General features: G+C 37.4%; 1 protein-coding gene across 1 annotated transcript; it reads left to right on the top strand.

Annotated features, from left to right (window-relative positions):
* The first annotated feature begins 532 nt into the window (after positions 1–532).
* On the top strand, positions 533–24,609 carry LOC127650095 (immunoglobulin superfamily DCC subclass member 3-like). The gene is made up of 14 exons (XM_052135294.1): positions 533–578; positions 7,558–7,869; positions 10,592–10,736; positions 10,842–10,972; positions 11,226–11,363; positions 11,723–11,881; positions 19,494–19,659; positions 19,986–20,236; positions 21,111–21,275; positions 21,728–21,916; positions 22,797–22,913; positions 23,430–23,556; positions 23,720–23,855; positions 24,514–24,609. The coding sequence occupies exons 1-14, from the start codon at positions 533–535 to the stop codon at positions 24,607–24,609; spliced, it is 2,178 nt and encodes a 725-aa protein (XP_051991254.1).
* Positions 24,610–27,923: the final 3,314 nt, after the last annotated feature.

The raw sequence follows: 27,923 nt of genomic DNA, 5'->3' as shown, positions 1-27,923 counted from the left end.
AATTAATCAATTTAATCAGTGAGAAGCCCAACAGTGATCACAGTAATATCGGTCATTCCATTGCCAAATGATCAATACGAGTAAAGAACGTTTAAATTCCTTGTGGTGATGCAAAAAAATCGTCATTTTTGCTAAAATACACGTCGGTCATAGCGTACCTCCCCAAAGGCTGCGCCGCGTTTAAGGATTGGTCCATCAGAGACCCACCTATCCTGACAGCGAGAGCGCCCGTGTCAATGTCCGTGCACTGACCGCGGGTGTCATGAATAATGAATGAGAGCGGCGCTCTCCGCTGGTGCTGAAGTTGCCGAGAGGGTATTCTCAAAGTGGCCTTGGACGTGGCCAGCAGCGTCCGACTGGAGAATACATTTCAATTGTAGAACTAATTTGGGGATTTTTATATGGATAGGAAAACATTTGAACAGAACATTAGAACATCGGAATCTTTTTTCTATTGTTCGATATTTTTAAACTCGTTTAAAAGCCCAAAGAGGAATCAGTTTTCAATTTCTGAAAGGATTTATACAAGAAAATGAAGCCACGGATTCTACTGACCTTCCTGACGTTTATTGGTCCATGTGAGTATAAACTATAGTCTTAACATTCTATATTGTCAGACAAAACATGTGGTAGAAACATCAGTTATTTTTATTTACCATCACTTATTGTTGAGTTGCCAGCTGTGTGCACTTTTAGATTTTTTGGAACTGTTTACTTTGCTATATTGTATCATATATAGAAAATTATTATAGATTTTTTTTTTAAAGAGAGGTCTAATTGATCAAATCCTTCCACTTTTATAAGAAAATAATTATTATCTAAAGCTAAAGGAATAAAATAGTCTACATACAGCCATAAGAGCTATCCCTCAATTTAAATGAAATCAATCAATTTTTCACCAAATCAAACCCAATATCAAAAGTCAAGATTTACAGATTATATAGGCCTATTTAAATGCCCTATTTGCTGTCATGTTGTCTTGCCCTTGCTTGAATACATGATGTTCTCGGTAGTTCATTAATATAAGAGGGGATTAGGGCAAAACTAGTTCAAATATTACATTTCGTATAACTTTAAATATTAACCTAATTTTTTGTCCTGACTTACAACAGACACTCTTGTTGTAAAGTTTGTTTTTTCCAGATGCAGGACCAGTTTTTAGACATTTGATTGCAGACATTAAAAGTTTATGAAAGTAATCTCAGATGTTAAGCTGCCTTTTGAATTTGTTTTTCTTGCTTCTTATTTCTTGCATGTGATTCATTAGTATTCACAAAGTATTGCCCATATAATAAGGAACTTATTAACTTTTAATTGGAACATTTATGAACACACATGAAATGGTCATTATATTTAACAGAATACAATTATGTAGCAGTTTAGTATTTATTTTAAAGCAGTTAATTGCATTTACATTTTTAGATTGTAAAATAGCCAACAATTGTTAGATTATTCAACTCTGGGGGGCATTGCCTTAGTCCTTTTCTTGAAAGAAATAGAATCAAATAATAGCATAGATTTTCACCGAAGTAGATCCGTCTGATCTGAACATTTTAGTGCATTCCTTCTTTACTTTATTGCCTCTAAACCATGAAACATTTCAAAGCATAACACAGTAAAAGCAATACAAATCGACAGTATATAACAATGCTATATTATACAATTAAAATTTCCTGCACCAAATCCTAAGATCTTATTATTATAATAATATTGAATTATGGTTTTATAAGAAAAGATAAATCACATCTGTGCTGCCCCTATAATAATATAAAGAGATTAAATTACTAGACAGGACATTGGATCAAAATGGTTTATTTTCAAACCAGAGGTTATGCCATGAGATTAGATCATGTGTATTATTCTATATACATCTCATGTGGAACAATAAATAAACATGGTAGGAAAGTTGAACAGAAGGAGATGGTGAGTCACAGGGAGGAGGGGGACAGATGACCTTATAGACAGAGGGACTGTGGTGACCTTGGGCAGTATTAACCTTTGGGGTCCCCCTCTTGGACAGCAGAGCAGTCAAAAGTGGGTGGAGCAAAAAAAGAGCCATGAAGACAAAAGTGGCCACCTCTCCCTACCCCCTTTGACCTGACCCTAACACCCTCATCTCCATAACACTGGTCCGGCCTTATTAGGAGGCAGGGGTCATTTTTTTGAAAGTCTTAAAGTGGTGCATGGCTTTGTGTATGTGTGCATACCGGAATATGTTTATGCTAGGGTTATCCCTCCACAGCTGCCCATGACAGTGTCCACAAACTCCTAATCTCTGGCAAATTCTCACTCACATCTCCCGCAGACATTTAGATAAGGTTAATTCTGACAAGAACCTCATCCAGCTAATTCACATAAGCATTAAATTGGTGAGTCAGGCCTGTACACTCTAAGGCTGCAGTGGGTGGGCAATGTCTCTATAGCTGTAGGACTGAGGGTAATACACCAGGCCTCTCCCCTGCTGAAGGTACAATTATGAAGTTGAGTGAAATCACAGCACAGATCTGTGGAACTAATCTACACAAACCTCCTTCCTGTTGAGAAACTTGTGGGAAATTTGACCCAAAATAAATTTAAACTGAGGCAGACTTTGAATAGTTTGAAAAATTAGCAAAATTTATATTCTCATTTTCTTGCTTGAAGTTCTTGAGGGGAGGTGACACTAAATCATAAAGGTTGCTTGAAAATCCTATCCAGTTTGATAGGAAACATCTCCCAATCTTTAATAAGCAGGAAAACAAGGAGAATGTGTAAGGCAAATGTTTGAGAAAACCCTATGATAGATAGATAGATAGATAGATAGATAGATAGATAGATAGATAGATAGATAGATAGATAGATAGATAGATAGATAGATAGATAGATAGATAGATAGATAGATAGATAGATAGATAGATAGATAGATAGATAGATAGATAGATAGATAGATAGATAGAAAAAGAAAGAAAGAAAGAAAGAATTATAAACCTATATGCTGTAGATGACAAGGGACATTTTAACCCTTGGTTCCTCCATTAATGAGATTGCCTTAATGGAAAGCCTGGTCCCCCTTCTGGTCCTTATCCCAATAATTAAAGACCTGAGGCCATGTGATGGGGTGTTCTCCCTCTCCAACTGGAGCATATTGTTTATTGATTTTATCTAAAGGTTTTATGTTTGGCTAAGACTTTTCATAAAGAGGCTGTTGACCTACAGACATGACAGAATTGTCTAATTGACAGAATCATTTAGTTTTGCAATATAAATATATTTATACATACATACATACAGTATATGTAAAAGCATGCTTAAAGAAAAATCACTTTATTTTTGATCCTGAAAAGAGGAGCTAGATGTCTAGTGATACATACTAATTTGCATCCTGAACTGGGCTTATGAGTTAATGAGGAGGGTGGAGTGAATTGCAAGGGGTTGTTTCCTCTCTTGACTGGAAATGCAAGTGTGTTTGCATGACTTTGAACTTGGCATATGCCACCTAATGGCAATCAATGTTTAAACAAAAGACAACTTTGCCTCAAACGACTGACACAAAAGACTGTTTGTGCAGGCAGCATGTGGCAGTTGTTGTCAGGAAGAGTTTAACTCCCATTATGGAGTCAAAAGAAGCCCACCGGAGCAGTATGATCCCCCCTTTCCTCCCAGCTTCTTTACAATTCCTCCCTCAAGTTTGCATTCAGCTATTGTTTATGTTAGGTCTCCTGCTGTTACCATTGATATAATTGGAGAAAAAGAGAGCGAGAAGAATTTACAATTGTTCATATGCATTTGAAATTTCTTTCAAAAGGCTTATATCACATTTTCAAAATGGCAGCCCAGTTTCAGTCATGCTAAAATCTTACACAATAGGGAGAGCCATATAGAAATTATAATTAGCTTTCTTACTAGAGAGATGAGCCTTTAATACAGGCTTATGATACACTGTGTTGTTCTTAAACTTAAGGCGGTCATAGTTTCAATACAGGACGCTTTAGTTTGGATTGAATGTATTTTACTACTTTCTTTTTCAGTATTAAATGAATATTTCACCCAAATTTGAAAATTCTGTCATCTTTTACCTTCACGCGGTTCCAACCCTGTATATAATTAAGAAAATAGTTTGTTATTCCGCATAACATAAGTGAGAAAAACAAACAGATTTGGAATAAATGAGAGTGAATAAATGTTTTTTTTTTTAATAGATTCAAATATTACTACAATGAACATACATTCATACTCAGTTTGACAATGCCTTCTTATTGAAAGTACTGCAGTGATGTTTATGGAATAGCCTACTCAGTATATTTAGAATGAAGTCTGGCCACAACAATAGTTTGTGAAGTTCAGGTCCAACCATGGACTGGAGACAATGGATGGAATTGGGGGCAGGGACTGTGTGTGACTGGACACAGGCTGTCTGCCGTAGGCCCCACCTTGCTCATCCAACCTTCACCAACTCTCTCATTACCCTTTAGGGACTGAGGTCACAGCCCAAGGGGTGGGGATGTGTGGTGGTCTCCTGCTGCTCACAACACCCTCCACATTCCCCCCAAAACCCATTTCTGTCCCTCTCTCATCTGAATGATCAGAATTATCCCCAGACTTGAGCTCTTAATCACACTTCTGTTGGGGTCTCAACAGAAGGTTGGAATTGGTTATTAGCATATAAAGACTAACTTCTGACTGTTGTGGTGAATACATCTTGCCCATCAACAAAGCCTTGTTATTAACAAACCTTTTGCACAATTACCACCATTGAGGCAACAATGGGGATCTTAGACTAATAATAACGTTTGAAGTATAATTACGAACCTTTCTAATTGGTCAAGATCACAGAACACATACTGTAGTTTTCCAATGTGAGGTAGACAGAAACAGAATTTTTCATGTTAATACATATCTAATTGCTTGCGGAAACGTTTTATGGCAGATCCTGGCCATTTACATCCCCACTATCATACAGTATATACCTTTATGCCCTCAAATATAATGGGCTTTAGGAAGCTAACATTATTATGTTTCTGTTGCCTAAGTTCAGGTTATAGTGTCAGTAACTCTGAATCAGCTTGTATGACATAACCCTCTTTCCCCTGAGACATTTGAATTTCATTAACACTTTGGGTGGAAGAGTAAGCAAGGGAAGGGTCAGATGTAAGCTAGCCCTCATAAAAATGGAAAGGACGAGACAGACTCTTCACATCTACATCTGCTCAATGTGTACAATAGGAGAATCCCAGATACACGATCAGTTACAAAATTTAAACCACCTGCCTAATTTTGTGTAGGTCCCCCTCGTGCCACCAAAACAGCGCCAACTTGCCTCTCAGAATAGCATAATGAAATTATATTCCTCTCACCACAATTTCACAGTGCTGTTATCTAAGTTACAGTAGACTTTGTCAGTTCGAACCAGTCTGGCCATTCTCTGTTGACCTTTCTCATCTACAAGGCATTTCCATCCACAGAACTGCCGCTCACTGGATGTTTTTTGTTTTTGACACCATTCTGTGTAAATTCTAGTAGAGTGTTGTGCATGAAAATCCTGGGAGATCAGTAGTTACAGAAATACTCAAAACCCGTCTGGCACCAACAATCATCTGATGGTTGATTTGAACATTAACTTAAGCTCCTGACCCATATCTGCATGATTTTATGCACTGCTGCCACACAATTGGCCGAATAGATAATCGCTTCTATGATGGGCTGGTTGGTTTGATTATTTCTGTAACTGCTGATCCAGTGAGCAGCAGTTCTGCAGATGGAAATTCCTTGTTGATGAGAGAGGTCAACAGAGAATGGCCAGACTGGTTCTAACTGACAAAGTCTACTGTAACTCAGATAATCGCTATGTACAATTGTGGTGAGAAGAATATAATTTCAGAATGCTATTCTGAGATGCAGGCTGGTGCTGTTTTGGCAGCACGTGGGGGACTTAACACAGCATCAACTGGTTTAGCTCTAAATTGTAGTTTCAGTTAATGGTGTGGATGCAAAACAAAGAGCTCTCTAAAGACACTGAAAAAAGTGTTAACCTAAAAAATGTGCTTCATGTGATTACATCTAAATGAATGGGTTTGATTGAAGTCAAAAATATAATTTGACATCACATACTCAACCTGAATACATTAGGTTGGACCAACTAAACTAATTTTAAGGTTTAGCAGCAAGTAGGTTACTGCTTTTTACAGTGCAGAAATTGTATTATTTAAGACTAATGCACCATTTTCCATGCTTTGCATTTTACTTAGCAAAAATTACTTATGACTATCATGCTATGGCTGTTGTTATCAAGTGCAAGGGGATGCAGAAGATCCCAGTGGTTAGAAATGAGCATGTTTAGCAAGTAGAGGAACAGAAGTGCATATTGAAATATGAGTTATGTTGCATCAATAACAGATGCTATAGGTACTTCACATCTCATCTAGTGCAAGTTCAAGAATAGAATTGTGCTCTTTAACATAACAGCTGCCAGAGACACTGGCTATCTCCAAAGGTCTCCGAAGGTCTGGGTTTCTCCATATGAAAAGCCCAGAAGATGTGTGGAATGGCCATGTAGCAAGAGTTGACAATGAGCGAGGACTGGGGTGAGCCAGTGGCATGGGAAAGTCACCCTGGAATCAGACTGAATGGAAAATGTGACCGGCTGGGTGTTTGGAATGATGGGGGTTTGTATAAGTGGGGGGCAGATGGTCCAGACTGAGAGAGCTGCAGAAGGCTCCTGGTGGTTGCCGGGAGGTTTTTTTTGGTAAAGGGTGACGTTACAGTGCTATTGTTATCAGGGTGGGTTTACTCAAAAGAGGGTCTTTCAACTTGACCCCATAACTCACCCTAATTCTCCATCCCTTCTACTCTGGCTTTGTCAGAGACCTCTATGGTTCAGTGGTTGCATTGCGTTTGTCTCTATTGTGATGGTCAGGTTTGGTTTGGTGATAATGAGTAAATAGGCAGAAATGCTTAGATGGTAAAGCTCACAATGACATCAGTCCAGAAAAGAACACAAAAGCAGTTTGTTTGGGTTTTTTGGAAAGTTTGTCCTCAGGCCTACTGTGTTGAGGTGTCACTTTCAATGGCTATCCTCCTTTTATTTAACTTAACATTAACTCTGGATATGTTCCACAAATTTTAACAACCAGAAGGTGTCCAAATACAACTTTGTGAAATGTTTTGCTTAAAAAGTGCTTTTGCCATTTTTCTTTCAAATAAATTACATTTATTTGGATAATTTTGTTAGAGAATGCATGACATTCATACATTTTAAGCGTGTCCTATGTGTCCAAATACTTTTTGGGGCCAATGTATATCATAAAATCAAAATTGAATTGAATCAAATGTTGAATGAATTTTTTTTAATAAATAAATGTTTAACCAAAGAGAACATCAGATAATTTCAAAATGATAACTATTTTAAGAGAAGTAGCTAAAACAAGCATGTTAAATTTAACTTAATCACTAGTCTTTGTGTATGTAGTCTGTTTCGGTAGGTAATCATAGCCATTATCTTTATTCTGCATTGTAAACAATTTATATGTTTATATGTTTAGGGTCTGTCTTTGTTCCAACCACTCTCTCTTTCACTTTTAGGTTTGTGTAGTGGCTCTGAGCTGGCTTTCCTTACAGAACCCAGTGATGTGATTGCAGTACGGGACAGACCTCTGATGTTGGACTGCAGGGTTGAAGGCGAAGGCCCCATCACAGTGACGTGGCATAGGAATGGAGTGCCAGTTCTTCCAGGGATAGGCAGCCGGGCAAAGATCCTATCCAATGGCACACTACTGATTCGCAGCTTCCAAAAGAGACGGGATGGAGATGCTACTGATGCCGGAGAGTACTACTGCGCAGCACAGAATCACTACGGCATGCTGGTCAGCCGCAAGGCCCGTGTGCAGCTTGCATGTGAGTGACAGCAAAACATAGCTCAAACATGGACAACTAATCAAATGAACAGACTCATTACTACACATAAAAGGACAGTTCACCCAAAAAAGGATACATCATTTACCTACCTTCCTTGATTCACTTTTAGTGATCACTCATTTTTATATGCAAGAAGTACAGCAACAATACAACAACATAGTGGAGATATTTCCACTTTGTTCCCCTGCTTTTGCTGTGTGCTAGCCCATCTTCCTCTTACTCTCCCTCTGGTAAAAGCAGTAGGGTGGGTGATAATCCAGTAGAATTATGGTTGTTGCTACATGCTTCCCAGAAGGTCTGAGTTACCATGGCAATGCACTCCCATTTAGAGCCCCCTATTTCTAACACCCCTTTATTGATTATAAGAATGACCAGGTAATTTAGACCACTATGTTCTTAGCAACTCATCTAACATCCCCAATGGAAATCAATATTTGAGTTGCCAATATCACTTATATCAAAGTTTTACAAGGTTGAGAGATATAGTAAAGGGATATTTTATTTAGTAGATAATCGTGTATTAGCTTACAGCTATGGTGTTTTAAAATACCCTTTGATCAGTATCATATCAACACTTGAAACACACACACACACACACACACACACACACACACACACACACACACACACACACACACACACACACACACACACACACACACACACACACACACACACACAAATATTATGCTTTTAACTTCACATTGGGTGAATACAGGTAATGGATCATGCCAAATTGCTTAGCTCCTCAGATAATACCATTTGAAATAGATATCTGGCTGAGATAATAATAATAATTACAACAGCTTAAACCAGCTTAAAAGGATTTGCTGGTTTTTCTGGGTTCTGCTGGTCTCACTTATCTCCCATCTTGGCTAAGCTGGTTTTCTGTGGGTTAAGCTGGTCTTCCAGTGAGTCTTCCACCCTGACAAGCTGACAAGTCCCCCAAACACCTCTAAAAGAAGCAAACCAAACCTGCTTGAACAGTCTTCTTTAAGACTTTTTTCAGCTGGGTTAGATCTCTACTAAACTATACAGATGAACATTTTAAATGATAATTTAAGATGTAAATTAGTATTATCCAAGATTAATAAGTGCTGTAAAATAGTTTTTCATTGATTGTTCATGTTAACTAATGTAGCTAACGATGTTAGTGAATACAACCTTGTTGTAAAGTGTTACAGAATATGTACCAGTAAGAATGAATGTTATACCACATGTTATTACATTTATTTATTTATTAACTATATCAGTATTCCAGTGGGTCAGAAGTTTACATAAATTAAGTTAACTGTGCCCTTAAGCAGCTTGGAAAATTCCAGAAAATCATGTCAAGCCTTTAGACAATAAGGAACACTTAAGCTTGATTGTACTGAATTAGAGGTGTACCCGTAGATGTATATTAAGGCCTACCTTCAAACTCAGAGGCTCTTTTCTTGACATCATGGCAAAATCAAAAGAAATCAGCCAAGACCTCAGAAAAAAATTGTGGACCTCCCCAAGTCTGGTTCATCCTTGAGAGCAATTTCCAAATGCCTGAAGGTACCACATGCATCTGTACAAACAATAATATTCAAGTATTAACACCATGGGACCACACACCCGTCTTACTGCTCAGGAAGGAGATGCATTCTATATCCTAGAGATGAACATAGTTTGGTGAAAAAAGTGCAAATCAATCGCAGAACAACAGCAAAGGACCTTGTGAAGATGCTGGAGGAAACAGGTAGACAAGTATCTATATCCACAGTAAAACAAGTCCTATATTGACATGACCTGAAAGGCTGCTCAGCAAGGAAGAATCCAAAACCATCATAAAAAAAAAGCCAGACTACAGTTTGCAAGTGCACATGGGGACCAAGATCTTACTTTTTTTAGAAATGTCCTCTGCTCTAATTAAACAAATATGTAACTGTTTGGCCATAATTACCATCGTTCTGTTTGGAGGAATAAGGGTGAGGATTGCAAGCCGAAGAACACCATCCCAATCGTTAAGCATGGTGGTGGCAGCATCATGTTGTGGTGGTGCTTTGCTGCAGGAGGGACTGGTGCACTTCACAAAATAGATGGCATCATGAGGAAGGACAATTATGTTGATATACTGAAGCAAAATCTCAAGACTTCACCCATGAGGTTCAAGCTCATTCGCAAATGGGTCTTTCAAATGGACACTGAACCCACTCATAACTCCAAAGTTGTGGAAAAAATAGATTAGGGGAAACAAAGACAAAGTATTGGAGTGGCCATCACAAAGACCTTAATTCGATAGAAAATTTGTGGGCAGAACTGAAAAAGCATGTGCGAGGCCTACAAACCTGACTCAGTTACAACAGTTCTCTCTGGAGGAATGGTCCAAAATTCCAGCAACTTATTGTGAGGAGCTTGTGGAAGGCTACACAAAGCAGTTTACCCAAGTTAAACAATTTAAAGGCAATGCTACCAAATACAAACAAAGTGTATGTAAACTTCTGACCCACTGGGAATGTGATGAAAGAAATCAAAACATTCTCTCTACTATTATTCTGACATTTCACATTCTTAAAATAAAGTAGTGACCTAACTGACCTAAGACAGGGAATGTTTTCTACAATAAAATGTCAGGAATTGTAATAAACTTTAAATGTATTTGGCTAAGGTGTATGTAAACTTCTGACTTCAACTGTACCTATAATACTTCACCTCCTGTCTATTTGTCCTACAGCGCTCCCTAAATTCCACACTCACCCAGAGTCAATGTCAGTAGATGAGGGAGGTGTTGCACGTTTCCAATGCCAGGTCAATGGTATTCCTGAGGCCAACATCACTTGGGAGAAGGACCGTGTTGTGCTTGGAACATTTGACGAAAGGTAATCCATTAAATTTCCTCTTAACTCAATTAATCTACTTCCTTATAATTTCTCATAAACTCTCCCTCTAAAACCATATACAATCATTTTACTCTTTCTCCCCAGGTACACACTCCTCCCAATGGGTATTCTGCAGATTACAGGAGTTAAGAAAGCAGATGCTGGGGTTTATCGCTGTGTGGCCACCAACATAGCCAACACACGATATAGCCATGAAGCATATCTCAACGTTATTGGTCAGTACCCCTCATTTGACCCTACATGCATTAAACAAACACACCAGACTGCATCAACACAACCTTACACCTTATATATCCAGTACATTCATAACATACTAAATCATGTTTGTATTGATGGCACGGTTTGATGGCGGACTCAACCAGCACATTAATTATGTGAAATGTCATGATGTCAGATGTCATCCTTATATTAGTGATCTGTAATTTAGCACCAGACTTCTGATATCTTTATTTGTATTTCTCCTCTCAGGAGGTGCCCCTCGCACCTACAAGGAGCCAGTCATCCTGTCTGGCCCACAGAACCTCACCATCACCGTTCATCAGACCGCCATCCTAGAGTGTATTGCCACAGGAAACCCTCGGCCGATTGTGTCTTGGAGTAGACTTGGTAAGAATCCTCATACTGACTGATAGTTCACCCAAAAAAGATCATTCTGTCATTGTTTACTCACCTTCATCTTGTTCCAAACCCATATAATTTTTCTGTGGAATATAAAAGCTGATATTCTGCAGAATTGTAGCCCCAGCCACCATATAATGTGCTTTCCTTGTATGGAACAAAGATGCAATGAAAGTCAAGGGTGACTGAGGCTAACATGGTCATTTGTTATTTTTAGGTGAACTATCCCTTTAAACTGTCCAAGTACGGTCACTTTATAGCACAATAACTTTAAATGCAACTACAAACAGAAACATTTAGAATTGTTCTGAACCTCTCAAATTTAATTCCTCGTCCATTTGTATCAGATGGCAGATCTATTGGAGTGGAGGGCATTCAGGTGCTTGGCACAGGGAACCTGATGATCTCGGATGTCTCCCTACAACACTCTGGAGTGTATGTGTGTGCTGCCAACCGGCCTGGTACCAGGATGAGGCGTACCGCATTGGGCAGGCTTGTAGTGCAAGGTAAGCTTACTTGATTTCTCTTAAAATCCAGTGATACAAATATTATTGATGAATTGTTTCTTACTGATCTGCAACTCATGTCTCAAAACTACCCTTATATTTTCTCATGGCTTCTCATCTTTTCATACATCTGTATTCTTATGTCATGCGATAGATAAAGTTCAGTTTCTCTTGATATGTTGAATCAGAAAAAGTATATTTAAGCTTCAATAAATGGTCCAATCCCACTCTGAAGAAGTACTTACCTGCCATTGTCATCCCAAGTTATCGATTTCTACTTGATCTAACACACAAAATATTTTTTTCATCGGGGTAGCTTAATTTATAGGTAACTGTCGTCACATTTCTGAATTAAATTAAATCAGTTAATTTAGATGTCCCCACATGAAGGACATTTTTTTTTTTATTGCATATGAGACAATAGCTGACCCTACACTGATAAATCACTGTTTAATTGTTGTTACATACTGTAAGTTCACAAGGCACCACTATTTAAATTATTTTATTGTTTACAAACTTCACTAACCGCAGCAGAGAAACTTATGGGAACAAAAATGACATATAGTATATGTGCATATTCAGCCACAACATTAAAACCGCCTGCCTAATATTGTGTAGGCCCCCTCGTGCCGTCAAAACAGCACCAACCAGCATCTCAGAATAACATTCATAGATTATTTTCTTCTCACCACAATTGTACAGAGTGGTTATCTGGGTTACTGTATACTTTTGTCAGTTCAAACCAGTCTGGCCATTCTCTGTTGATATTACTCATCAATAAGGCATTTCAATCTGCAGAACTGGCACCAACAATCATGCCACGCTCCAAATCACTGAGATCAAATTTTTTCCCAATTTGATGGTTGATGTGAACATTAACTGAAGCTCCTGACCTGTATCTGCATGATTTTATGCACTGCACTACTGCCACAAGATTGGCTGATTAGATAATGGCATGGATGTTTGTTGGTGTCAGGCGGGCTGGTTTGAGAATTTCTGTAACTGCTGATCTCCTGAGATTTTCATGCACAACAGTCTCTAGAATTTACTCAAGAATTTAAGTCTATGGTAACTCAGATAACCACTCTATACAATTGTGTACAGAATGCTGAATCAGAATGCTATTCTGAGGTGCTGGTTGGTGCTGTTTTGGTGGTACGAGGGAGACCTACACAATATTTGGCAGGTGGTTTTAATGTTGTGGTTTATCGGTGTATATCTCTGTTTGTAAGTTTGTGTGATTTTTTGGTGCATACAGTATATGTGTGTATGAAGGTAATGAATGTTAGTCTTGGCATATGTGATGACAATGACCAGACATCAACCTGAATTGGATTTGATCATGACCCCAGAAAGATGACTGGACAGCCCAGAAAGAGAAGTCAATATTCAAGCCCTCCCTTCTCTCACCTTTGGCACTGCCCTACAGAGGAGGTGGCTTTTTCTCACTCTGTACTGGGTCAGATGCTGTGACACCCTGACTGCCATTATAGTAATCAAGCCCTGCTGGTGCTGTCCAGCTGGGGCTGAGGGTGCAGAGGAATAGCGAGGGTAATGGAGTCAGCTGTTAGGGGATATCCCCCTTTCAACACCCTTGTGACACAGCTCATCCATCACACAGCCACTGTCCATACATTCAGCCTGATCATATATCCCTGATGTATACATATATGCTCCTTTCATTGTCTGTCTTCAAAGTAGTGGCTCATTGGGAGTCTTTAAGAAGGAACAACATGAGCACAAATGGGTAAATCAGACATAAGCCTGCAAATTAAAATAAGTGGTTTAACATTCAATTCAAAAGAATGTAAAGCTTCTTCTTAGTCAGAGCACTAAAACTAACATAATCACAAAGATATAAGCATACCCAGTAAAAGTGATGACTAAGAGTAAGATAGTTGACAAAAAATAGCCATATCATTTAAACACAATGCTATATTAAATCCTCATGGGAAAGTGAAGATTATCCTCATGTCTTTTTGCTTCATGCAGCTGTTCATTTGTTAAATTGTTGTCAGTTTACACCCAGGTTTGGTTTCTCTATGTATGTCCCAAAAGCCCAGCTTCAGCCTGATCAATCAATATTCACCCTTATCAGTTTTTTACAACAGGATTGGCAGTGAAGCCATTTGGGGGAGGTGATCTTGAATGTATTGATTCATTTATTGACCTACTTTTTGTGTAAAATAGGAACAAAGGGAATTGGCTGGGTTACTTCTCCAAAAGAGAAACTAGCTGGCTAAAAACATTCACAATAAACCCTGAAAAAGCCTACCTAGATCATTAGGTAAGTATCATTAGGTAAATCAAGTGAAGCAAAGTCAAATTTAGCCTTAAAAATTTAATCACATTTATGTGATCTGCCAGTCACAAAAGTAAAAAGGCCTAAAAAAATCCTAGTCATGTTCAAAGGTAAGAGGTCTGTTTATGGTTTTCCAAGCTGGACTGCTCTTTTTGAATGTGAGGTCTGCACTTTCACAAAATCTTTGAGCCATGGCTTTGAGCTAAAAGTTTTGGTCTGGACAGGTGCTGAGCCAGGAAATGGACAACAGAGAACAAAAGCGAGACAGACAGGGAAAAAGCAGCAGAAAGTCCGAGTTTTTGTGTGTATGTTTTGGGAGGAGTGAGGTCTCCCCTCTCACCTCTAACCTCTCATTTCTCACCTTTAACATTGGCCTAGGAAGCTCTTAGGCGAATGGTCGAAGTAAGGGAGCTGAGGGGGAGGAGTCTCCACTGACAGACAGGTGATGAAGAGGTGAGGGAGGGGCAGGCAGAATGGATGGTCTTCAAATGAGGAAGGGTGATGGTCCTTTATAACCCCTCCCCCGCTGTTTCGATAGCATTATGAGGGCAGTTGTTCTCGTCACAGCTGGTGGTTAGTGGCAGCGGGTGACATAGTTCAAGGGGTGGGGGGACTCTAAAGGGATAACAGTTGAGTGGACCAATTTTCATGTTCACACCCTTTATTTTCATCTGAAAAATGAAAGGATAGGGGAAATCCTTCAGAAGGCTTTAAGATGCAGATCCCATAGGTGCAGCAGAAGTGCCTTATGTTAAAGTGGAAAAGTATCTTTCACAGATCTTAAAGGGGGTTGGCTTACATAGCATATTAGGCTGCAGAAATATCTCACATATAATGTTTTCTTTAGTATGTCATTATATGTGGCTTGAAATAGATATTTAGCAGTTGTATTCTATACATATAGTGAATTGCAATAGAAACTCCAATCAGAAATTATTGTTGCTTGATGTAACTCTTAAAAATTACTTTTGTTGGTGTAACCTAATGAAGTCAGATTGGTTCAGTTATATTCAATAATATTTGGACTTGAGGAGAACCCGTTAATTTAGATGTTACCACATGAATCAGGTTTTTTTAGTTCACTAAAGAATTTGTATTTCTATTGTCATTTTTTTATGTAATGCAACATAGTCTCATGACCACTTGTAATTATTTGTACGAGATGGTGAAAGCAAGATATTGTACAACTTGGTTGGGACAAAAAGGTCCTTTTTACACCTATTTCCATAGACAACAATAAATCAACATCAAACAATAGAATTTCAAATCGATACAACACAGGCAGCAAAATTAAATAACCTCATATCAACACTTTATTAAAAAATGTCTGTGAACAAATTTGGTCACATTTGTATGCAATACAAATAACTGATTTACGTCAATAAACTGTAATACCCTTCCATTGTCCTGTTTCAAACCTGCATGTTATTTTCCTATTAAAATCGTGATTAGGTTTAGGGTTTGGGTAGAAAGTGACTTAATGTTTAGGTTTAGGTTTTGGTTAGGGGTTAAAATGAGGAAAAATGGAAATAACGTTGTTCATCCCATTTATCTTTACGAAAGTAAAAGTCGTACGTTTTTGTACAAGACAATACATACGATTTCTTATGATTTCACCATCTTGTACTATTATAACAACTTGTCATAAGATGAGTTACTTGACAAAACATTTTTTTACATTGAGTATAGAATGTAAGTCTCATTTTGTTATCCCCTTCAAAATGAATGAAATGGTAAATATGAAAAGTATCACACATCAGGAGCCAGGCATTTTACTCAATAATATTAATAAATTGATTACTTAAGTCACACACCAAATCAACAGAATTAAATTAATAAAGACTAGCCACCTGATCAAATCCAAGGTCAGATCTGAGCCCCAACTAAAAGAATAACTGATCAATACATGTGATGGATTGCATAGTATGTGGACGTTAAATCCCCCCAAAGATCTGCTGCTTTTTACTTAATTTTACTCTGAGATTGTGTTTCCTTCCTGTCTGTAGACAGGGGAAACTATATATAGTGAAATCCAATAAAATAATTTCAAGGTATGCACAATGCATGTGTGTTTATGTGTGTGTTCTATTCATAGCAGCCTTTTATCTGAGCTATATACCATTGATAATGCAGTAAAACATGCAAAGCAAATTGTGCAACAGTTAAAATTGAAACATTAATTAAATTGACTTAGAATATAACTAAGACATCACTACAATAAAAAAAAATTTAACCTACAAAATGTGCATCTTAATTACCTAAATTTACATCGAAATTATTATTTTATATATTGTAACTGATTCATCGTGAATACATTAGGTTACACCAACAAAGCTCATTTTAAGGGTTAGATAAGATGGAAATAGCTCAGTAAGCTGACATTTTAGTAGGTTATTGCATATCGTGCTAAAATTTTAACATATATATATATATATATATATATATATATATATATATATGTTAAAATTTTAGCACGATATATATATACTATTACTGTGAAAAGTTTCCAAATTCTGCTTTCAAAAGCATGTGGATGACTTTAATGGTTATAAATTAACCTTGCATATACACTGGTAAAATGTGTAGTCAGATTAATGCAGTAATATTTAGTTACTTCAAACCAGGTAATATATACAGTATATTATGACATCATTCAAGCAAATATTTGGCTTTCCTGATAGATTTTTCCCCTTTTTTCATTTTCTTTTACTGTTCAGTTACATGGTAAATCCCATACTTTTGGAGGCTAATGTTAAATAATATCAAAACTAATGTTAAACATCAACTGAAGAAAGTTATTACAGTACAATATAGTGGAACAGTGCTATATCAGCCAGAGAAATGCACCATGTTTTGGTTCCGTCTCAGAGACAGACTTTATTTTGTCCCTCTCCTCAGTTTAAAGCATTTCAATTCAAGGATGTCTATTCGTCTTTTATACACAAACAGTTCTACTCAGGTTCAAGTGTGAAGTGCATCTTGGGAGAGGAGAGTGCGACAATGATGTGACTGATAAATGACACCCCCTCCTCACACACACACAGGCACACACACAGTGCACCGTTTATTCAGGGATACATCTGGCCTCTGAAGTGACCTCTGTCCTATTGTGCCTTGCTATATTTTCATTATACACATACCCTTCCAGCCTCTCCCACTTTCACCCTGACCCTAATGCCTGAGTTGCACTGTGTTGTTAAAGGCTGCATGTTTCATTTCAGGTCTGTGAGCATCTATATGATTAATTTTGTGTTTTTATGGTGGTACTTGATATTTTGTTACGGTATTATAATCTCACATCATGAGTCTTTTGGTTTACTTTTAAATGGAACCTGTTTTGAAAATACAATATTTAACATATGTTGTGACAAACTGAAAAAGTGGATAATAACTTAGGTTAGGTTGATTCAGTCAAATTAAATAATAATTATGGACTTTATTATATATAAGTTTATTTAGAAATAACCCCGTGGAGCAATTCTTTTTTAGATTGTCTGACAAAATATTTTGTACAGTGCATCAATAGATGGGCCTAAATTCAGAATAGGTAGTATGCTATTCTGAAAGTGGCCATGTTTTTTTACTTATAATACCAAAAGTCTGTTGTATCTAATGTTTTAGCAATCTGATATATCTCATGACTCTGAATCTGGAGTTATCACTAATGATTTCTCATCTCTTTATTGACATTGTCAAGACACAATGATGAAAAGCACAACAATCAGCTGCAAAACACAATTAGTTTCTCCACAGTTCATATTGATCTTTCAAATCTATATTTTTGTCCAGCGGTTAAAATCTTTTTGAGGGGGAAGCAGTGCTTTTTTAAAGATCCGTGCCTGCATTGATTAATAGCTCTCTATTGAAATAGGGCTCCCTTTGACCTATGACCTTCTACACCTCTTCAGACCACATCGAACACTCTTCCCATAGAGAAGGGGCTCTTTTGGGGTTTTTTGGTTGTGGTGGGTGTCAATAGATCAATGAGATGCACAGTCCTGGGGTCTGGAGTGCTCTTCATATATGCATGGCCATTGTGCAGATGCTGAAGGGGTGTAAAGTGGAACGGTGAACCGGCATCTGCGCTGCTAAACCATGGAAGGGGCAACAGAGGTCATTTATAAAAAGTATAGTTAAAAAAAAGGAGAGTTTAAGTTCAAGATCTTATGTTTGGATTTTGTGTGCTATAGAATATACTACAAACAAAATCTTGATTCATTTCATTTTGGGGAAATAACGTCTATATTATTTCAGGATTGTCTAAAATGTTCACAATCATTATAGGAAAAGAAAAATATTAAAAACTTAACAAATGAAACCGTTAAGCACATAGTATTTCATTGGTTGTGATAGTTGAGCTCTGCATGAAATAATTGTATTGCTTCAGTGGTAATTCCTCAGTCATGGTGTTTGTTGTCATGCTGATTCCTTTTTGAAAACATCTCTCAGTGCTTCCCTCTATTGCAATTCGGCAGTACTACATCAGAAATGAGCTCTTCAGAAGATTCTTTCACCTAAAAATGAAAATTCTCTCATCATTTACTCACAATCATGCCATCCCAGATGTGTATGACTTTATTCTGCTGAACACAAATGGAGATTTTTAGAAGAATATTAGAGCTCTGTAGGTCCATTCAATGCAAGTGAATGATTGCGAGACATTTGAAGCTCCAAAAAGGACATAAAGGTAGCATTAAAGTAATTAATATGACTTAAGTAGTTGAATCCATGTCTTCAGAAGTAATAAGATAGTTGTGGGTGAGAAACAGATCAGTATATATTTATGGTCCTTTTTTAATATAAATTGTCTTCCCAAAAGGTTGTGATATTCACAAGAAATATGAGACACCAAAAAGAAAAGAATGTGAATGTGGAGATTTGTAATAAAAAAAGACTAAATATTGATTTTTTTCTCACCCACACCTATGATATCGCTTCAGAGTACATGTATTTAACCAATGGATTCGTATGGATTACTTTTATGCTGCATTTATGTGCTTTTTGTAATTTCAAAGTTCAGGCCACCATTCACTTGCAATGGACCTACAGAGCTCTAATATTCTTCTAAAAATCTTCATTTGTGTTCTGCAGAAGAAAGTCATACACATCTGGGATGGCATGTGTGTGAGTAAATGATGAGAGAATCAAAATTTGTATCCCTTTAATATCAATAAAAACAATAAATTTTTCTAACTTTGCCAACAATACGTTTTCTATAAATTTCCAAATGCACTTTAAACTTTTGAAACAATGTGCTCATATTGCCTTCTTTTTCTTTATGCCTCACCGTATATTTCCTTCTTTCTTCAGCTCCTCCAGAGTTCATTCAATGGCCGCAGTCTATCTCTAAGCCAGCAGGGGGCAGTGCTGTGTTCACATGTGTCGCTCAGGGAGTTCCCGAACCTCATATCATTTGGCTGAAGAATGGAAAGATACTCACACCCGGAGATAACGTGAAACTCACAAACAATAACAGGTACACACATGTTATCATGTCAGTCAGGAACACACAAACTTACTGCAGCAATACACACAGACGCTACAAACAGCAATGCATATTTTGTTTTAATAACAGAAAAATTTTGTTAACTGTAAAGGGGAAAAACCAACTCCATCCACACGATGTCAGTGTTCTCTTGTTTGACATTTTCTGTCATGAAAAGTGTGCAACATTGCTTACAGGATTACAGACAGTGCCTCAAAGAAATATAATTTATTACATTCAGAATAAAGATTTTAAAAAAGCCTTTGTGATGTCTTAACCTTTTATTGATTCTTGATTACCTTATTACTTCTTTGTAGCACCCTGGCAGTGACTCGTATCACATCAGAGGATGAGGCCATATACCAGTGCATAGCTGAAAACTCTGCTGGTACTAACCAGGCCAGTGCTCGTCTGGCTGTGTCTCTGGCCAAAGAGCTGCCTGATTCCCCTCAGGGTCTGAAAGCCACAACTCTGTCTAAAACCACCCTGCAGCTCTCCTGGACCCAGCCACCTGCTGAAATCACAGATGGTATCATAGGATATGTGCTGCACATCCGCAAGTATGGCGGTGGGTATCTATGGATTAATGGAGCTCTGATGTTCTTCTTCTTCAGAACCGAATGTGTTATTTTGTTCCCTACAATCATTGTTGAAATAATACTATATAATGCAAGGATCTACAACCTTTTTCAAGTCAAGGACCCATTGTTAAATAAAACTGAGTGTTGTGTTTTAAGCCTGGCCTATAATAACATGTATATAGTACAATATCTATGTGTAAGTTTTTTATTAAGGGGCAGTATGTAGCTATATGAGGGCATGTTTTTTAAAACAATATAAAACACACTGTGCCATCCTTTCATGCAAAATACTTTTAAGTTAAGTAAAAGTAAAATGTAAGAACATTAAACTGATTTAATTTTAAAATACAATTTTATTTTATTTAATTAAAAAAAGCATATTTAATATCAAATGTAATAATAATTAATTGTATAAATATAACTAAGCCTAGAAATATATTAGATGTTACAACAACAACAAAAATCAGTATAATGTTTGTAGATTTCTGATGCCTTATTGCCCCATTTAATTTCTGACCCTGGTATAGTACATATTAATGTATTTACATATGTTGTTATGATGTTTACATTGCAAATACATTCAAATAATCATTATTGATTTACAAAGTCATACACTTTTAATTTGAATATACATTTTAATTGAACTTAATACATTTGAATGTGGGATGGGCAATGAAAGATTTAGCAGAACGTTAGCTTCTTATCTTTAGCTTTCGTTGTTGTTAACTTAATATTGTATTTTTATTTAACACATATCTTAAGTTTCTTTTTTCACAAAATTTTGTTTGAGATCAAACTATAATTGGCGGACCACCTGTTGAAGCTCCCTTATATAATGAATGCACATTTTTGTCTTTCCAGAGCCTGAAAGTAAAGAGCTGCAGGAGGCAGTAAGTAAGACAACATTCCAGCATGACCTCACTAACCTTGAACCAGCCACCATCTACTCCATCTACCTGAAGGCCTACTCTCCTCTGGGTGCCAGTGAAAAGTCTAGCACTGTCGTTGCTACAACACTAGGGGGCGGTATGTAGCTCCATATAGATTTAAAATAGTGAAATAGCTTTTATGGACTGAGTGATTTTTTATGGCTGCACAACACTTCCAGTTTGCATTTGTGTTTTGCTTAGTTCACACATTCCTGACAGTTTTAAACTATCACAACCCCCCAACTCTCTCTCTCTCTCTCTCTCTCTCTCTCTCTCTCTCTCTCTCTCTCTCTCTGTTTTTCTTCCCAGTTGTACTATGTCAGCATTTTTTGCTTCATCTGTCTGCTCCCATGTCCTTTAGTATTTTCACCTCTTTCCCTCCCTACTTTCTCCCAGATGTCTGAGCATCTGTTTCATTCACCATGTAGCCTGTATTTTGCCTACCCACCTTATGGTTTTGCTTGAGCAGAATGAACTTTGACAATATTCCATGCCCCTTCAGACTCATTACAGTTCCCCTCTCTCTCTCTCTCTCTGTACCCAATCTAGTGCCCAATCCACCTACATTCTTCACCAAAGCAGTGAATGCCACAGCAATCCAGGTTCTATGGGAGCTACCCAATAAACCTGGCAAAACAGAAGGTTTCCGATTGTCCTACTGCAGGGTCCCCCACGGAGACATCCAGGGGCCGATTCAGCTGCCATGCCATGTCAATGCTTACACCATCTCTCATCTTGGTGAGAAAACCACTTGGTTTTATATTTTAATCTAATGCAATGACATTCATACATTTTCAATTATGCCTTAGTCTATAGACTTATTTCCAGGCCCATGCAGAATTTTCACATGCAGAACTATTCAAACATCTCCACAGATTTGTGCAGAATTGGAACTCCCATCACGCCCTAAGTATTCCTCACCAGTTGTTTATTGATTTATTTATAGAATATTTTGGCTAATTTGATTATTCTATCAGCTATCAATTAGAATGTATTTCTCTTAGCTCTGTATAACACATTTGGTCATATTTAGATCCATTTAATAGAATTGCACTTATTTCCCCCTAAAACTGACAGAAAAGGTCTGCAGACTGCATCTGGACCTGCTTATTTGTAAGTTTAATCCTAAAGATACAAGTGCTCTCTCAGCTGAGTTTGGTTCCATCTGAGGTTGCCATTGTGTTTGGGCAATGATAATTGAAATGTTCGTTCACTCAGCCTGACTGAAGAGCTGTTCATACACAACCTGACGTATATCATGAGCACCAGGGAGCAAATGGATTCTCTTTTAAGACATGAAGATTTCCCTGTACCGTTTTATAAAACAGTGTGCCATAGCCTTTTCAAAGAAGTGCCATGACAGGAAATGGGAACTTGAAAAGAAGTGTGATAACAGAGATATTGAGAAAACAGCAGGTCTTACAACAGCAAAAACAAAGCCTAAAGGTTCAAACTCTGGACCTCAATAACTATGATTCACATGATCAATATTTCTATTGCAACGGCAAAACCAGCTCTATATAGATGTCTTCGATTTTGTGTGTGTGTAGTGAATGCAGGGTTAACTGTGATTGATGTGCAATGTGTGTGAAACTGACTGTGTCTGTTTGTTTCGAAGACCCTGGAGCTGTGTACGAAGTCAAACTGGTGGCCTTCAATGGCAATGGAGAGAGTGACTGTTCTAAGAAACTAGTGTCACTGGCTGAAGATGGAAAGAGTGCTAAAACCAGTGCAGGTAAATTATGATCAAGCATTAGAATTTACTGTTTGATCTGTGAGTTTGTGTAGGCAATATTTAACGAAGTATGTCTTAGGGCTACACATCAATTTAAATTTTAATCAAATGAATTACACGATGTGCTGATTAATTAATCAAAATTATTGCATACTTCAACGTACACGAATACTTGCTGAGAAAGTTTCCTAATGAAAATAATTTAAGACATTACTCTGGCAGATGAGTAAATCATTGAGTTTGTTTTATGTCTGTATCAATAAACATAAGCCTATTACTGGCCTGAAGTCCAAAGGAATCCGTTTTACAATCAATCTATCCTGTGCCATTCACACAGGATGCGTTTTTGTGTTCTCTCTGGGATACTTTTTAATTGGTTGTCTGTGTATGCATGTGTCAGACAGATGTCTTTGGTGAACTGAATTTACGTGTTAAATTGACAGCCCTTGTATGCTATTATTTCTTAAATGCACTTTATAATGGATTCTGATGAATCTATCGTGTTTGTTGGCTCAGGAGAGGAGACTCAGTGTAACTGCAGGGGTGTTGAGAGTTCGTTGAACAGCATTGTGGTTGGCATCCACATTGGCATGGCTTGCATCATTTTCTGCATGCTTTTCCTCATGTTTGGATACCGGCGCAGGTAATGGATATTTCACTTTTGGTTAGTTGACGTAAGTTGACTGTGTGCACAAATCTCTTTATCTGACCGGTTTATGTTTTTTTCAAGGATTTTTGCATTAATTAATGTACTCATATACTATGCACTTATTATCTAGTTTTGAGTGTTTCGATTTTTGTCTCAGCTTCCTTTGCAGAAAGGGGACTCAGGAAAGCTGGTCTGTGCCACAGGGCGAAGATGGAGGGCAACACACTCAGAGCAACAGCATCCCTAAAGAGGGACTAACACACCCTGCTCAAGGCATTGAATTAGTGCCACAGGTAACTGCATTAGTCTGACTGAGCTGTGAAATTATGACTGAGAAGAAGTAGTCTTTAGAAGATATAGTGTGTTAATTGTAATGCTGTGTCTATTTTTATACCCTGTCACTGCTGTGGCTTATCAGTTTCCTCTGCAGGAACGTTGTTTTTATTCAATGGTAAAAGTAACACATGAATCTTTCCTGTAAGCATTTTTGTTGTTGGCCATCGGTAACTAGATTTAGCTTTAACATCTCACTGACTGAAAATCTGGCATTGCAATGGAAACCCCTCACTAAAAAGCCCTGCTGAAGATCCAGTTTAAGCTGATAGCTGTGTATTGGAACATGGTAGCTGGTTTAAACTGGTCAAAGCTGGTTATTAGTTGGTCCAGGCTGGCCATTAGCTAGTCGAACAGCCATCATGTTCCAAAAACGATCCTGACCACCTTGAGCTGGTATGATCAGCTGGTAACTGGTTTGTAGCTGTTCCAGTATGGTCTAGCAACTTGTACCTGGTAATGACCAGCTTGGACCAGCTAGAAACCCAATTCCATGTTTCAAAACACTTCTACTATCTTAAGCTGGATTTTCCAGCTGGGAGTGTTGCTCTTTGATGGCAAGGCTTTGTGAAGGGGAAACTTGACATACTGACTCTTGATTTTATTTAATTTTTTCAGGGTAACAACACAGATCATCAGACACAGTGCCAGGTTCTAATTGAGCAGCACTCGTCCAGTCTGCCAGGCACAGGCACAGGCACAGGCACTGGATAGCATTAGCACTGTATCCTCCGCCCAAGGTATCTCCCTCCTTGTGGTTCCTCTGCCTGGCCTGCCCACCAAAGTCCCCTTTAATCCTTTTCATTTCCCTGTCTGTCACCCAAACTGCTGCTATTGCTAAAGAGTGCAGTAAATTATCCTGTCTTCACTACAAAAAAAATGCTAGAGCGTCACTGATAGGCTGATTGAGCTGGCCTATCCTAGTAGCTTTACTCTCTTAAGATCAGTATGCTAATATGCGAAATACGCACACAAACACACCAAATGGTAGCATTAGAAGATATTGTAGACCATTTCGTTCTATAATGGAAGTTAAAGTACATGATAAAACAAAACAAATAATTATGCCAAAACCTCTTTATATTTTATTACCAAAGGGCTTTCTGCTTAAACCAAAACTTCCCTTTGCAACGCGTCCTCTGGTAATAAAATGTTGCTTTACATTGTGTCCAAACTGATGCCAAATATATACAGCCCAACCATCTAAATTATCAAAACGTTTCTTTTTACACAGTTCAAACAAACTCTTATGTAAGATTTAGTAACTACATGATGTGCAAAATATGCCCTATTCATTTCAGTTGAAATTATGATATGGAACAGAGGTTTGTTCCATTTCTAAGCCTTAGCTCAAAAATACCAAGATTAATAATGTGGCCTTGCTTGTGGTTGTGTGAGTTCAATTGTTCACCATACATGCCTCGAGGCAGGCTACCCCAGAGGAACCATAAAGGTGAAGATGCTTCACACCTTTTCCCTTTATTGTTCTTTATAATACCCACCAAAAGCTATATACCTCCAAAGATAGCTACCTCAGAATGTTATGTCGTGGATAACATTAGCCTCCTGCTGATAATGTACACCTACCTCAGCCAAAAAAATTCCAGATTCGTACTTTTCCCACTGTTAGTGCCTGTGCCAACTGCCTCCAGAACCTGCATTTTTGTGTCCATCTGGTCAACTGCCATGGAGAGTGTGACCATGGCTCGTATTATTGCCCATCCTCCGGCCCCAAATATTGCCTTAGCAGATGAAAGCTGCCTGAGAATCCCCTCCCCAACTCATCATCACCTCATCATTCTGTGTACAGAGCCATTCAAGCTGTGGAATACTTCCAAAAAAAACTTTGATGTGATTCTTTCCAAGTCCTGTTTCATCCATTTCCCAAATGATGACTTGGATGCTGCCAAACTTTAAACCATTTTAAGGATTCCTCACTGATGTTTCTAAACTCCATCTCCAAAGAAAAAGATGAAAAAGATGAGAGGGATTCATTTTCTAAAGAAAGTGATGAAAATTTCACATGGAAATTATGGACCTTCAAGAATACAGTATATCTATTACCATGATATACTGATATGTTCAGGCCTTTCCATTGGAATACCACAAAAAGAAGCGAAACCAAAAGAGTTTAGGATTCATTTAAATCGTCTTCCCACCAAGGAATACTTGACGGCATTGTGAGGATATTTATCCAAAGTTAAACAAGTGATCCTTTTCCAGCCAAACCAACTGGTCTTTTCTCCTGATGCCAAATCGGTTGCCATGGGAACTTGAAGGAGCTGTAAGATGATGGTTGATTTTGGGTTTACTTAGAAACCTCAAATGGGCATGGCAGCAGATTATCCAAAAAACATATGATATGAAAACCAAGCTTTATGATATCCAAAGATGTAAAAATGTTTAAGGTTTTCATTTGATTTTATATCCATAACCTCTTTAGATAAGCCTAAGCCACGGTGTTGAAGTTTTTGCAGTTCATGTTAAAAGGGAAGTTGCAATAAAACGTACTTTATGAGTCAATAATTACAAATACTATGATAATAAGCTGTGATTGTATGCTGGTCAGTTATCAAACTTGTCTGTCTTCCCTCTTTTGACATGGAACTGTCACATTTTTGTTTGAATATACCTTTAACATTTAAATAATAACCAAATGAAAATGGGATATATTTTCAAGGAGATTTTATACAAGATTTTAAACATTTGTGTCCTCTTTATGATATTAGAGTTGAATTTGCCAAATTGTAGAATAATAATACCAAATATCTGTTTCATATTTAACATTCATAGTCTTTATCTATTGTAACACTTCATTACTAAAGCACAGGAACATACATGAATGTACGGTATATATGTATGAATGTATATGTTTCAATGCCTGCATAAATGTGTGTTTTGTGATTGGCTTACAGTAGGTCAAACCTGGGGTCAGTCGGGGGCAGATACCCTTTCAAAAAGAGTCAAGGGAACGATGTCTGTACAGTAACAAATGAATGGAACCAAAGAACTTGACTTTTTTACTGATAAGTATCAAGAAAGCAAAGATACCCATTTTGTTTTGCTTTTCAAAATTTTCAAGCAAAGATTTGGAAGCCAAAATTAAATACAAACTTGCTTTTCTTAAGATGCACTATACTCCAGGTTGACCTTTCTACATAATGAGTGTTAAACGTTTACTCACAATCACTGCAGTACAAACAGCCCCCATGCAGACTAAAACTCCCATCTGTTTATGTTGAATTTAAAAGAAATGAAGTGTTTCTTCAAAACAAAGAAAAATGGGAGGATTTTAGAGTTTTAGCTGAATAGCGTGATTCGTATAGTGGTGAACCTTAGATTGCTCATATTTTAAACACAATGTTTGGTTCTTTTTGTAGAGTTTTTTTCTACTCTTTTTACAAAGCTGTCATGATACCTACGTTGGGTTGGAAAGATGGTAAAGCATTTGTAATGTTCATTTTTGTAATGTTATTATTATTAATATTTTAATTATTGCTATTGGTTTTTGTTTCTACAACCATTTTTGACAAAAACCTGTCTTCATTTATCATTTCTCTTTAGCAGACAAAGGAGAATGTGAAAGTGTTTGTTAAGAAACTAAAAAACAGTGGGTCACATGCAGCAGGTAGACAAATATAAGATTTGGAATTTGCAATGTTTCTTTGCTTTATTGATGTTCTATTCTAACTTAGTTTCAAACAACTTTATTGAACATAAAAATGAGTAAATCTCCATCTGTTTGCATTATGACTCACTGGTTAGAAGAAAATAAATAGAAAAAAAAAATAGTGGAGATCTAGAACTTGAGGGCTAGAAATGATGACAAACAATGCTTTAATATGTACTCAACTTTCTTTTGAGTTATTTGAACCTGAAAACCCAAAAGCTTTAAACACTTTGAGACTGTGTGATCCCTAACCAAAAATATAAAGACAGAGACTTGAGTTCAGTGATTGGAAAAATACAGAGCTTCCATAAACAAAGGGACCAAGCAATGAATAAAGGGTCCATTAATTATTTTGTAG

Source organism: Xyrauchen texanus, chromosome 10 (genome assembly GCF_025860055.1).
Source record: "Xyrauchen texanus isolate HMW12.3.18 chromosome 10, RBS_HiC_50CHRs, whole genome shotgun sequence".
Taxonomy (NCBI): Eukaryota; Metazoa; Chordata; class Actinopteri; order Cypriniformes; family Catostomidae; genus Xyrauchen; species Xyrauchen texanus.
This window is presented reverse-complemented; position numbering and strand designations above follow the sequence as displayed.